Genomic DNA, 12959 nt, shown 5'->3' on the forward strand with positions numbered 1-12959 from the left:
ATCCACGTATTCACGAACAACCGACAAATCGCGCCCGTGCTCCCCCCCCCCCCCCCCCTCATCACATCAGGGAACTTTACAGCTCCGAGGTCCCCTCTGACGGTGCTCAGCACCCCTCCCCGTCCCCCACTCGCTGTGACCCCCCCGCCCATCCTCGAGACGCTCATTTAGGCGTCCGCCGCGCCTCTCTCAGCGCCACATTCTCCGCCGCTCCGTCACCGAGTCGACACTCAAGTGCGCTGGTCGCTCCGCGCCGTGCGATCCCTGCGTCTCGGCACCACGCGACCACTAGGCGACTGACACCGCTCGGAGTGCCGGACTCAACCGCGGCATCCATCGCAGGACCAGCAGGAGGGAGGAGGGCGCTGCTTGCGAGCAGAAGCTCTCCGCTCGCTCGCTCGACGCGCGCTCCAACGCTTTCCCGAAACGCGACTCCGCTGGGGAGAACCGAGCGTGGAGACGAAGAGGAAGACGCTCGAGCTCGTGTCCAATGAATGCCGCCGCCGTCTTCCCGTGGGATCTGCTGGGCCCGAGTCCGGTCGGTGTGGAACCACTGCGGGCGGCCGCTATGCGACTCGCGTCGCTGCCGCCGCCTCCAGACGGCGGCGCGAGTCCCGCAGCCTTCCCACGCCACGTGGGGCCGCAGAGAGGGCGAGGGGAGAAGCGCAAGGTGAGGCAGTCTGAGTCCGTGCATCCACTCGATCAAGAGTATTGTTACACAATCCACAATTGCATTACAAGCTCACTCACACATGCGTCGAACTCTCACTTAAACGTGCGCATCGTGCAGTGGTAAGTGAGCATCGTGAAGCGCCAATAGTTGTGACAATCACGAACTCTGGTGTTCTGTGCAGCTGCGAAAGGCCCTGGTGGAGAAGGACAGACGGCACCGCATGAACGAGAGCTTCCACGAGCTCAAGCAGCTCATGCTGCGTCTCTGCGACAGTGGCGCAGAAGCAGCAGCAGAGCAGCAGGCGCAGACGTGCGTCTCACAGCAGCAACAGGACCGCAGGCTGGAGAAGGCGGATGTGCTGGAAGGAGCTGTCGCTTTCATTCGCTCGTCCATCCTGGCTGTGCAGGATCGCGGCCTGGAGGCGCTCACAGTGCAGCCACAGCAGCCACGCGTAGCCGCTCTCCAGCAGCAGCTGGAGGCAGCTACGAAGCCTCCTGGCGCAGCGCGGACACGCGTCCCAACGCCGGCCTCGTCCCCGGCCTCCCTGGACCTCGCTACCGCGCAGGTGGCGCGCGGGCCGCACGGATGCGAGCAGCAGCAGCGGCACGGGAGAGGAGGAGCCGTGAAGCTCCTGAAGGCGGAGGCGGCGCTGGGACTCGGCGTGTGGAGGCCATGGTGACGCTGTGGTCGAGCCAGGCCTTGACTGAGGAGTGCGTAATGGATGTGCATCATCACGACTATTACTACTACAGTACTACTACTACAAGTAGTAGTAGTAATAGTAGTACTACTACTAGTGGTGGCTTCGCGACGGCCCCGCCGTGCGCGCGATGCGAGTCTCTGCAGTGAACGTGGTGCCCGTGTCCCGCTCTGAGTCGCATTCCTCTTTCACTTCATATATGAAACGTCGCAATCTCGTCAGATTAAAGTTTTACGTATCTGTAATTTCATATATGTTTCTACTGTTACCTGTTGTCCATCAATTATAATTGTTTTGATAATTTATATACATTCATATTGAATACTTTATTTTTGAGAGCATGTATAACTGTATGCCTTTTAATACTCGTTTGTATAGTCTGCAAAGGACAGGCATAATGGTATGTCAAATGCATTTGTCTTTTAACATATTGTTGGCTACTACGCCCATGATACAACTTGGATATCTTTTTTTCTAAACTCTGGTTAGGTGGCGTCAATATTTATATTACGCTCTTTAAGTCAGTTTAATCGCTTTGAATACGATGATAAAGGAACTCGTAGACACATGATAAACACAAGGCTGAGTACACATACGGACAATACAGGAATGATAAAATAAATCAGAAAACATCACAATAATCATTTACAACATCATGACAGTATTCCAAAGAACACAGGATGAGATGTTACTATCCTTTGTGCAAGCACTTCCAAGAGTTCATGAACAGTGAGCCTGGTGAAATTTGGGGAGCGCATCGTCAGTAGTGAACCTTTGGTTCCTAGGGTGTTTCGGCCTTTCATACTATACACCCTCCCCAAAGGCGGCCAGCGACAGGGTGATCAATCCTACGCTTGCGTCCCATTCCCAATTAGTCATAGGAGTTGCCTTGTTGTTGGTAGCCAACATCCCATGGGACTATGCATGGCAGGGGCGTCCTTGAATGCAGCCACAATCTGGATTGTGATGACCCATTCACAGCTGGTAGCGCTCAGGCAAAAAAAATATGTGACCAAACAAATACAGTGTGTTCATACTGTACATAATGTACACTACCCCGTATCCGCTTGTGAGTGCCAGTGTGGAGTGTGCGGGTTCACGCGGGGTGCGAGTTGGGCTCGACGGCTCTCGGAACGTGTGGGTGGCCATGGCGAGCTTCTGTCATGGATGCCGCCGGAATGTCATGGCAGCTCATTGGGCGCCGGAAGTGAAATAAAGAATACATATACATTCAATGGGTATATAAACGGTTTCCACCATATTCCAAGAGCGAATGGAGCTGGTTTTGCCTGGCCTTCAATGGCAAAACTCATTTACTCCGATACTGTTATTGTATTCACCCGTACTTTTAACCTTTGACGAGAAATTTAGGGCGCTTACAGACTGTCCTGTCTAGAGTCCACGATGCTCAAGCTTAACCGCTAAAAAGTAAAGTGTTTAAATCATAATTTGTGTATCAGACAGTGGTGAAAATTGGCACCAATGTCATGGTAGGAGTGAAAATATGAACCCGGCTGCGTACTTTTTTCAAATGTATTTGACTCACAGATATACCCCTAAACTAACAGACACGCACATGAACCCGCAAACATGCACAGAGACCCACAGACACTAAAACAGACCTACCAACAAACACAAAGACTCACAGGCACGCTCAGAGAGCCACAGACGCTACAGAGACCCACGGGCACACACCAAGACCCACAGTCACACGGCGACCCACAGACACACTCAGAGACCCACAGACACGCACAGACACGCACAGAGACTCACAGACACGCACAGACTCACAGGCATGCTGAGAGACCCATAAAGACCCACAGACACGCTCAGAGAGCTGTAGACACGTACAAAGACCAACAAACACGAACAAAGACCCATAGACACGCTCAGACAGTGGTAGACACGCACAGAGACCCACAGACACGCACAGAGACCCACAACCACGCATCGAGACCCATCGAAACGCACAGACCCACATACACGCACAGAGACCCACAGACACGCTCAGACAGCAGCAGACACGCAAAGACCCACAACCACGCATAGAGACCCACAGACATACAGCATCCCACAGACACGCACTGATAGAGACCCATAGAAAGGCACAGACCAACCGACACGCACAGAGACCCACAGACACGCTCAGAGAGCCACATACGCTACAGAGACCCCCACGGACACACACCAAGACCCACAGTTACGCAAAGACCCACAGACACGCACAGAGACCCACAGACACGCACAGAGACCCGCAGGCACAGAGACTCGAATATACGCACAGAGACCCACAGACACGTACAAATCCACAGGCACGCTCATAGACTCACAGCAAGCACAAAGACCCACAGACACGCTCAGACAGCGGTAGACACGCACAGAGCCCCACAGACATGCACAGAGACCCAAAAACAGACACAGAGAGCTACGGACACTCACAGAGACCCACAGACACGCACAGAGACCCACAGACACGCACAGAGAGCTACATAAATGCACAGAGACCCACAGACACGCACAGAGACCCACAGGCAAGCACAGAGAGCCATATAAAGGCACACACTCAACGACACGCACAGAGACCCACAGACACGCTCAGAGAGCCACAGACGCTACAGAGACCCACGGACACACACCAAGACCCACAGTCACACAGCGACCCACAGACACACTCAGAGACCCACATACACGCACAGAGAACGACAGAAATGCACAGACACGCACAGAGACTCACAGACACGCATAGACTCACAGGCATGCTCAGAGACCAATAAAGACCCACAGACACGCTCAGAGAGCTGTAGACACGTATACAGACCCACAGACACGCACAGAGACCCACAGACACGCCCAGAGAGCCGCAGACACGCACAGATACCCACAACCACAAATGGTGACCCATCGAAACGCACAGACCCACATACACGCACAGAGACCCACAGACACGCTCAGACAGCAGCAGACACGCAAAGACCCACAACCACGCATAGAGACCCACAGACATGCAGCATCCCACAGACACGCACTGATAGAGACCCATAGAAAGGCACAGACCAGACACGCACAGAGACCCACAGACACGCTCAGAGAGACACATACGCTACAGAGATCCCCACGGACACACACCAAGACCCACAGTTACGCAAAGACCCACAGACACGCACAGAGACCCACAGACACGCACAGAGACCCGCAGGCACAGAGACTCGAATATACGCACAGAGACCCACAGGCATGTAAGGGACGATTCTGGATGGACGAGAATAACAATAGACTCTTTGGTTCTTTCGGTAAAGTCACGTATAAAGAGAAAATAATAAATTAAATACTAGCATACGACGTTTCGATTGCAACACAAGCAATCATCATCAGGTATAACTTAAATAGAAACACAAATCTAGTATATCTTCTTGGTTCTTTCGGTGAAGTCACGTAGAAGGGAAGTAATAAAATAATAAAAATAAAACATAATAAAATTATTCTCACGACGTTTCGGCCACAACGCAAGCAGCCGTCCTCAGGTGAAAAACCAGGTCCGTCGAGGCGACAGAGTCTGAATGAAACAGCACACGAGCTTGGAGCATATATATAAGCTGGGCGCCTTGACAAAGGAATTTGCATATCAAGAGGAATTTAGCATATTTATGGGAAATGCAGGAATGTGATTAGTACTACATATGCATGTGCATTATGCAGGATTAACAGCATCAAAGGGAGCTGCAGTTGCTGCTGCTGCAGCAGTTTCTGCTGCTGCTGCAGCAGTTTCTGCTGCTGCTGCAGCAGTTTCTGCTGCTGCTGCAGCAGTTTCTGCTGCTGCTGCAGCAGCAGTTTCTGCTGCTGCTGCAGCAGTTTCTGCTGCTGCTGCAGCAGTTGCTGCTGCTGCAGCAGTTTCTGCTGCTGCTGCAGCAGTTTCTGCTGCTGCTGCAGCAGTTTCTGCTGCTGCTGCAGCAGTTGCTGCTGCTGCTGCAGTTGCTGCTGCACTGCAGTTGCTGCAGCTGCAGTTGCTGCAGCTGCAGTTGCTGCTGCACTGCAGTTGCTGCAGCTGCAGTTGCTGCTGCTCTGCAGTTGCTGCAGCTGCAGTTGCTGCTGCTCTGCAGTTGCTGCAGCTGCAGTTGCTGCTGCTGCTGCAGTTGCTGCCTTATCCATTTTAATATAACACTATGTATTATTCTACCCACCCTAATGTGTATCACACTGCTATATATTTACTATATAATTACGACACCATACATTACTCTGCACACTGCACCATGCCAGTGAGTGGAACGCGGTCTAAAAGTCACCGTAAAACGTGAACACTATCAGTTAAGATCCGAAATGGTTTATTACGTCCTTCCAATGATTGCTAAGCCAGAATCCATCTTCTCGGTTGAAATTGTCTCTTTGTTTGTATATGTGGATCGCCTCATGAACGAATCTCTCATGATAGCCAGATGGCTTGCAGAGAACCTCTGTCTTGGAGAAGTCAATGTCATGTGAGCCCACTGAATTGTAACAGTGATCTGCCACGGCTGAGGTGTTTGTCCTACCGTGTTTCAGGTCTGCTTTATGTTCACGGATGCGGTCCGAGACATGTCGTTTGGTTTCTCCAATGTAACTGCTACCACAGAGGAAACTTAGTTTGTAGACGCCAGGGTACTGTATGTCTGGAACCACATCTTTTACAGATGGGACCAGATCACGGATTTTATGTACTGTGTTGAATCGGACCTGGATCTTGTGTTTAATCAGGATTTTGGAGATCTTTTTGTGACCCCAGCAATGTAGGGTAAGGTGATGGTCTTGAAAGGCTCCTCAAGAGGATCCTTCTTGATGGTTGGAGTGATGGCCTTGCGGATTGTGTAGTCGGAGTAACCATTAGCCTTAAGAACTTGGCGTACGTGTTTGAGTTCACTGCCAATGTGTTCCTGGTCGGAAATGCATTGGGCTCTATGGTATAGAGTCTTGATGAGGGAATTCTTCTGAGATGGATGGTGGTGGGAATCCGGTTTTAGGTAAGCATCCGTATGGGTGGCTTTCCTGTAGACAGAGTGGCTCATTGAACCATCAGGTCTCCTTTTATTTAGGACATCCAAAAAGGGTAGCTTGCCATCTTTTTCGACTTCCATGGTGAATCTGATGGCTGGGTGTATGGAATTGATGTGGACGAGAAATTGGTCTAGAGCAGGCCGGCCATGTGGCCAGATGACAAAAGTGTCATCTACGTACCTCTTCCATAAGGTCGGGCGTAGAGTGGCAGTCTTGATGGCATCAGTTTCAAATTTCTCCATGAAGATGTTGGCTACAACCAGAGATGGGGGGAGCCCATTGGGGTGCCCTCAGTTTGCTTGTAGAAAGTTCCATTCCAGGTGAAGTATGTATTGGTTAAGCAGTGTCTCACCAGGGGGGGTACCCCAGCATTCAGTCCTTGATGAACCAAGTCTTCAATGATTGCGATGGTGTCAGGTACAGGAACTTTGGTGAATAAGGAAACCACATCAAAACTGACAAGCAGGTCGTCTGGGGACAGGGCAATCCCCTTGATTGTCGATACCAGGTCAGTAGAGTTTAGTACCGCAGAGGTGGTTTTTCCAGTGAAAGGCCGTAAGATTTCAGACAAAAAACGAGCCAGTTTATAGGTGGGGGAGTTGATAGTAGAGACAATGGGACGAAGAGGTGTATCTTCTTTATGTATCTTTGGCAAGCCGTATAATCTTGGTGGCCTGGCTGCAGAAGGTTTCAACGAGAACTGTTTGGTCTGATCAATTAATGCGGTTGAATCAGAAATGATTTTCTTGGTTTTAGAAACGAGGCTGTTGGTGGGGTCTCTTTTCATTTTTGTATAGCTGCCATCGTTGAGTAGTTCTTGGATGTTGTTGTTGTATTCTGTTTTGTCCATGATGACAGTGGCATTGCCTTTGTCGGCTGAGAGGATGACAATGTCATCCCTCTTTTTTAATTGAGCTAATTCAAAACGCTCATCTTTGCTGATGTTGCTAGCTGGCATCTTATCGTTTTTGAGGGTTGCAGAGATTTCAGATCTTGCTACGTCTGCAGCGATGTGACTCAGGCCCTTGAGAGCTGCATCTACTCTAGCAATTATATCATTAACTGGTATGTGTCTAAGTGTGACTGCAAAATTTAGTCCTTTAGCTAAAACGGATTTCAGGCCTTCAGATATAGAACTGTTACTGCGATTAATTACGACTTTGTTAACATCTAGCTTTTCAAGTGTGGGTCCGGTTTCTTATTTGAGAGGCGATCGAATTTGGAAATCAAGTTGTCCTTACATTTGGTCGACATAGCGGCAGCTGAAGAGGCAGTCATTTTATCTACATGTTCCCAATCCGATGTGGACATTGTTGCACTCAAAGATAAGTGTGATTTGTAGAGTGTCTTGTCTAACTGATCCAGATCGGTGCGCGAAAGTCTGATTTTCTCTGAGATAAGAGCTAAGCTAGTTCTAGACAGAATTCGTTTAGCATTAGAAGAAGTTACAGCAGCAGATGTTAGTGTAAATGCGTTTGGTATTGCCTTAGAGTCGCGGCATCTCTTCAGAAAGGTGAGAGACTCGATTAGCTGAGCCTTCTTATCCCGGAGCTTGTTAAAGGATCTCAAATAACCAAGAAGATGAATCCCTGCAGTCACGAAAGCTTTAAATCAAAATTTAACCGCCTCTACGGGGAGGGTTTCCACATAACTTTGAGATCATTTAACAAGCTCCGGGATAAGAAGGCTCAGCTAATCGAGTCTCTCACCTTTCTGAAGAGATGCCGCGACTCTAAGGTAATACCAAACGCATTTATACTAACATCTGCTGCTGTAACTTCTTCTAATGCTAAACGAATTCTGTCTAGAACTAGCTTAGCTCTTATCTCAGAGAAAATCAGACTTATGCGCACCGATCTGGATCAGTTAGACAAGACACTCTACAAATCACACTTATCTTTGAGTGCAACAATGTCCACATCGGATTGGGAACATGTAGATAAAATGACTGCCTCTTCAGCTGCCGCTATGTCGACCAAATGTAAGGACAACTTGATTCCCAAATTCGATCGCCTCTCAAGAAAGAAACCGGACCCACACATTGAAAAGCTAGATGTTAACAAAGTCGTAATTAATCGCAGTAACAGTTCTGTCTCTGAAGGCCTGAAATCCGTTTTAGCTAAAGGACTAAACTTTGCAGTCACACCTAGACACATACCAGTTAATGATATAATTGCTAGAGTAGATGTAGCTCTCAAGGGCCTGAGTCACATCGCTGCAGACGTAGCAAGATCTGAAATCTCTGCAACCCTCAAAAACGCTAAGATGCCAGCTAGCAATATCAGCAAAGATGAGCGTTTTGAATTAGCTCAATTAAAAAAGAGGGATGACATTGTCATCCTCTCAGCCGACAAAAGCAATGCCACTGTCATCATGGACAAAACAGAATACAACAACAAAATCCAAGAACTACTCAACGATGGCAGCTATACAAAAATGAAAAGAGACCCCACCAACAGCCTCGTCTCTAAAACCAAGAAAATCATTTCTGATTCAACCGCATTAATTGATCAGACCAAACAGTTCTCATTGAAACCTTCTGCAGCCAGGCCACCAAGATTATACGGCTTGCCAAAGATACATAAAGAAGATACACCTCTTCGTCCCATTGTCTCTACTATCAACTCCCCCACCTATAAACTGGCTCGTTTTTTGTCTGAAATCCTACGGCCTTTCACTGGAAAAACCACCTCTGCGGTACTAAACTCTACTGACCTGGTATCGACAATCAAGGGGATTGTCCTGTCCCCAGACGACCTGCTTGTCAGTTTTGATGTGGTTTCCTTATTCACCAAAGTTCCTGTACCTGACACCATCGCAATCATTGAAGACTTGGTTCATCAAGGACTGAATGCTGGGGTACCCCCCCTGGTGAGACACTGCTTAACCAATACATACTTCACCTGGAATGGAACTTTCTACAAGCAAACTGAGGGCACCCCAATGGGCTCCCCCCTATCTCCGGTTGTAGCCAACATCTTCATGGAGAAATTTGAAACTGACGCCATCAAGACTGCCACTCTACGCCCGACCTTATGGAAGAGGTACGTAGATGACGCTTTTGTCATCTGGCCACATGGCCGGCCTGCTCTAGACCAATTTCTCGACCACATCAATTCCATACACCCAGCCATCAGATTCACCATGGAAGTCGAAAAAGATGGCAAGCTACCCTTTTTGGATGTCCTAATTAAAAGGAGACCTGATGGTTCAATGAGCCACTCTGTCTACAGGAAAGCCACCCATATGGATGCTTACCTAAAACCGGATTCCCACCACCATCCATCCCAGAAGAATTCCCTCATCAAGACTCTATACCATAGAGCCCAATGCATTTCCGACCAGGAACACATTGGCAGTGAACTCAAACACGTACGCCAAGCTCTTAAGGCTAATGGTTACTCCGACTACACAATCCGCAAGGCCATCACTCCAACCATCAAGAAGGATCCTGTTGAGGAGCCTTTCAAGACCATCACCTTACCCTACATTGCTGGGGTCACAAAAAAGATCTCCAAAATCCCGATTAAACACAAGATCCAGGTACGATTCAACACAGTACATAAAATCCGTGATCTGGTCCCGTCTGTAAAAGATGTGGTTCCAGACATACAGTACCCTGGCGTCTACAAACTAAGTTGCCTCTGTGGTAGCAGTTACATTGGAGAAACCAAACGACATGTCTCGGACCGCATCCGTGAACATAAAGCAGACCTGAAACACGGTAGGACAAACACCTCAGCCGTGGCAGATCACTGTTACAATTCAGTGGGCTCACATGACATTGACTTCTCCAAGACAGAGGTTCTCTGCAAGCCATCTGGCTATCATGAGAGATTCGTTCATGAGGCGATCCACATATACAAACACAGAGACAATTTCAACCGAGAAGATGGATTCTGGCTTAGCAATCATTGGAAGGACGTAATAAACCATTTCGGATCTTAACTGATTGTGTTCACGTTTTACGGTGACGTTCAGACCGCGTTCCACTCACTGGCATGGTGCAGTGTGCAGAGTAATGTATGGTGTCGTAATTATATAGTAAATATATAGCAGTGTGATACACATTAGGGTGGGTAGAATAATACATAGTGTTATATTAAAATGGATAAGGCAGCAACTGCAGCAGCAGCAACTGCAGTAGCAGCAGCAACTGCAGCAGCAGCAGCAACTGCAGCAGCAGCAGCAACTGCAGCAGCAGCAGCAACTGCAGCAGCAGCAGAAACTGCAGCAGCAGCAGAAACTGCAGCAGCAGCAGAAACTGCAGCAGCAGCAGAAACTGCAGCTCCCTTTGATGCTGTTAATCCTGCATAATGCACATGCATATGTAGTACTAATCACATTCCTGCATTTCCCATAAATATGCTAAATTCCTCTTGATATGCGAATTCCTTTGTCAAGGCGCCCAGCTTATATATATATGCTCCAAGCTCGTGTGCTGTTTCATTCAGACTCTGTCGCCTCGACGGACCTGGTTTTTCACCTGAGGACGGCTGCTTGCGTTGTGGCCGAAACGTCGTGAGAATAATTGTATTATGTTTTATTTTTATTATTTCATTACTTCCCTTCTACGTGACTTCACCGAAAGAACCAAGAAGATGAATCCCTGCAGTCACGAAAGCTTTAAATCAAAATTTAACCGCCTCTACGGGGAGGGTTTCCACATAACTTTGAGATCCTTTAACAAGCTCCGGGAAAACAGTTCTCGTTGAAACCTTCTGCAGCCAGGCCACCAAGATTATACGGCTGGCCAAAGATACATAAAGAAGATACACCTCTTCGTCCCATTGTCTCTACTATCAACTCCCCCACCTATAAACTGGCTCGTTTTTTGTCTGAAATCTTACGGCCTTTCACTGGAAAAACCACATCTGCGGTACTAAACTCTACTGACCTGGTATCGACAATCAAGGGGATTGCCCTGTCCCCAGACGACCTGCTTGTCAGTTTTGATGTGGTTTCCTTATTCACCAAAGTTCCTGTACCTGACACCATCGCAATCATTGAAGACTTGGTTCATCAAGGACTGAATGCTGGGGTACCCCCCCCTGGTGAGACACTGCTTAACCAATACATACTTCACCTGGAATGGAACTTTCTACAAGCAAACTGAGGGCACCCCAATGGGCTCCCCCCTATCTCCGGTTGTAGCCAACATCTTCATGGAGAAATTTGAAACTGACGCCATCAAGACTGCCACTCTACGCCCGACCTCATGGAAGAGGTACGTAGATGACACCTTTGTCATCTGGACACATGGCCGGCCTGCTCTAGACCAATTTCTCGACCACATCAATTCCATATACCCAGCCATCAGATTCACCATGGAAGTCGAAAAAGATGGCAAGCTACCCTTTTTGGATGTCCTAATTAAAAGAAGACCTGATGGTTCAATGAGCCACTCTGTCTACAGGAAAGCCACCCATACGGATGCTTACCTAAAACCGGATTCCCACTACCATCCATCCCAGAAGAATTCCCTCATCAAGACTCTATACCATAGAGCCCAATGCATTTCCGACCAGGAACACATTGGCAGTGAACTCAAACACGTACGCCAAGCTCTTAAGGCTAATGGTTACTCCGACTACACAATCCGCAAGGCCATCACTCCAACCATCAAGAAGGATCCTGTTGAGGAGCCTTTCAAAACCATCACCTTACCCTACATTGCTGGGGTCACAAAAAGATCTCCAAAATCCTGATTAAACACAAGATCCAGGTCCGATTCAACACAGTACATAAAATCCGTGATCTGGTCCCGTCTGTAAAAGATGTGGTTCCAGACATACAGTACCCTGGCGTCTACAAACTAAGTTTCCTCTGTGGTAGCAGTTACATTGGAGAAACCAAAAGACATGTCTCGGACCGCATCCGTGAACATAAAGCAGACCTGAAACACGGTAGGACAAACACCTCAGCCGTGGCATATCACTGTTACAATTCAGTGGGCTCACATGACATTGACTTCTCCAAGACAGAGGTTCTCTGCAAGCCATCTGGCTATCATGAGAGATTCGTGTTCACGTTTTACGGTGACTTTCAGACCGCGTTCCACTCACTGGCATGGTGCAGTGTGCAGAGTAATGTATGGTGTCGTAATTATATAGTAAATATATAGCAGTGTGATACACATTAGGGTGGGTAGAATAATACATAGTGTTATATTAAAATGGATAAGGCAGCAACTGCAGCAGCAGCAGCAACTGCAGCAGCAGCAACTGCAGCAGCAGCAGCAACTGCAGCAGCAGCAGCAACTGCAGCAGCAGCAGAAACTGTAGCAGCAGCAGAAACTGTAGCAGCAGCAGAAACTGCAGCAGCAGCAGCAACTGCAGCAGCAGCAGTACCTGCAGCTCCCTTTGATGCTGTTAATCCTGCATAATGCACATGCATATGTAGTACTAATCACATTCCTGCATTTCCCATAAATATGCTAAATTCCTCTTGATATGCGAATTCCTTTGTCAAGGCGCCCAGCTTATATATATGCTCCAAGCTCGTGTGCTGTTTCATTCAGACTCTGTCGCCTCGACGGACCTGGTTTTTCACCTGAGG

The 12959-nt window shown here is 48.4% G+C and overlaps 1 protein-coding gene across 1 annotated transcript; it reads left to right on the top strand.

Moving 5' to 3' along the window:
• Positions 1-222: 222 nt before the first annotated feature.
• LOC133351321 (uncharacterized) lies at positions 223-1352 on the top strand. The gene is made up of 2 exons (XM_061566421.1): positions 223-670; positions 855-1352. Exons 1-2 carry the CDS (start codon positions 491-493, stop codon positions 1350-1352), a joined length of 678 nt encoding a protein of 225 aa, XP_061422405.1. The 5' UTR covers positions 223-490.
• The last annotated feature ends 11607 nt before the right edge of the window (positions 1353-12959 follow it).

This window comes from Lethenteron reissneri, chromosome 37 (genome assembly GCF_015708825.2).
Source record: "Lethenteron reissneri isolate LAM-NWPU_2019-01 chromosome 37, ASM1570882v1, whole genome shotgun sequence".
Lineage (NCBI taxonomy): Eukaryota > Metazoa > Chordata > Hyperoartia > Petromyzontiformes > Petromyzontidae > Lethenteron > Lethenteron reissneri.

Coding starts and splice junctions, on each gene's coding strand:
- LOC133351321 (XM_061566421.1), top strand. CDS start 491: ATGAATGCCGCCGCCGTCTTCCCGTGGGATCTGCTGGGCCCGAGTCCG. Junction 671..854: donor GGCGAGGGGAGAAGCGCAAG/GTGAGGCAGTCT, acceptor TGTTCTGTGCAG/CTGCGAAAGGCCCTGGTGGA.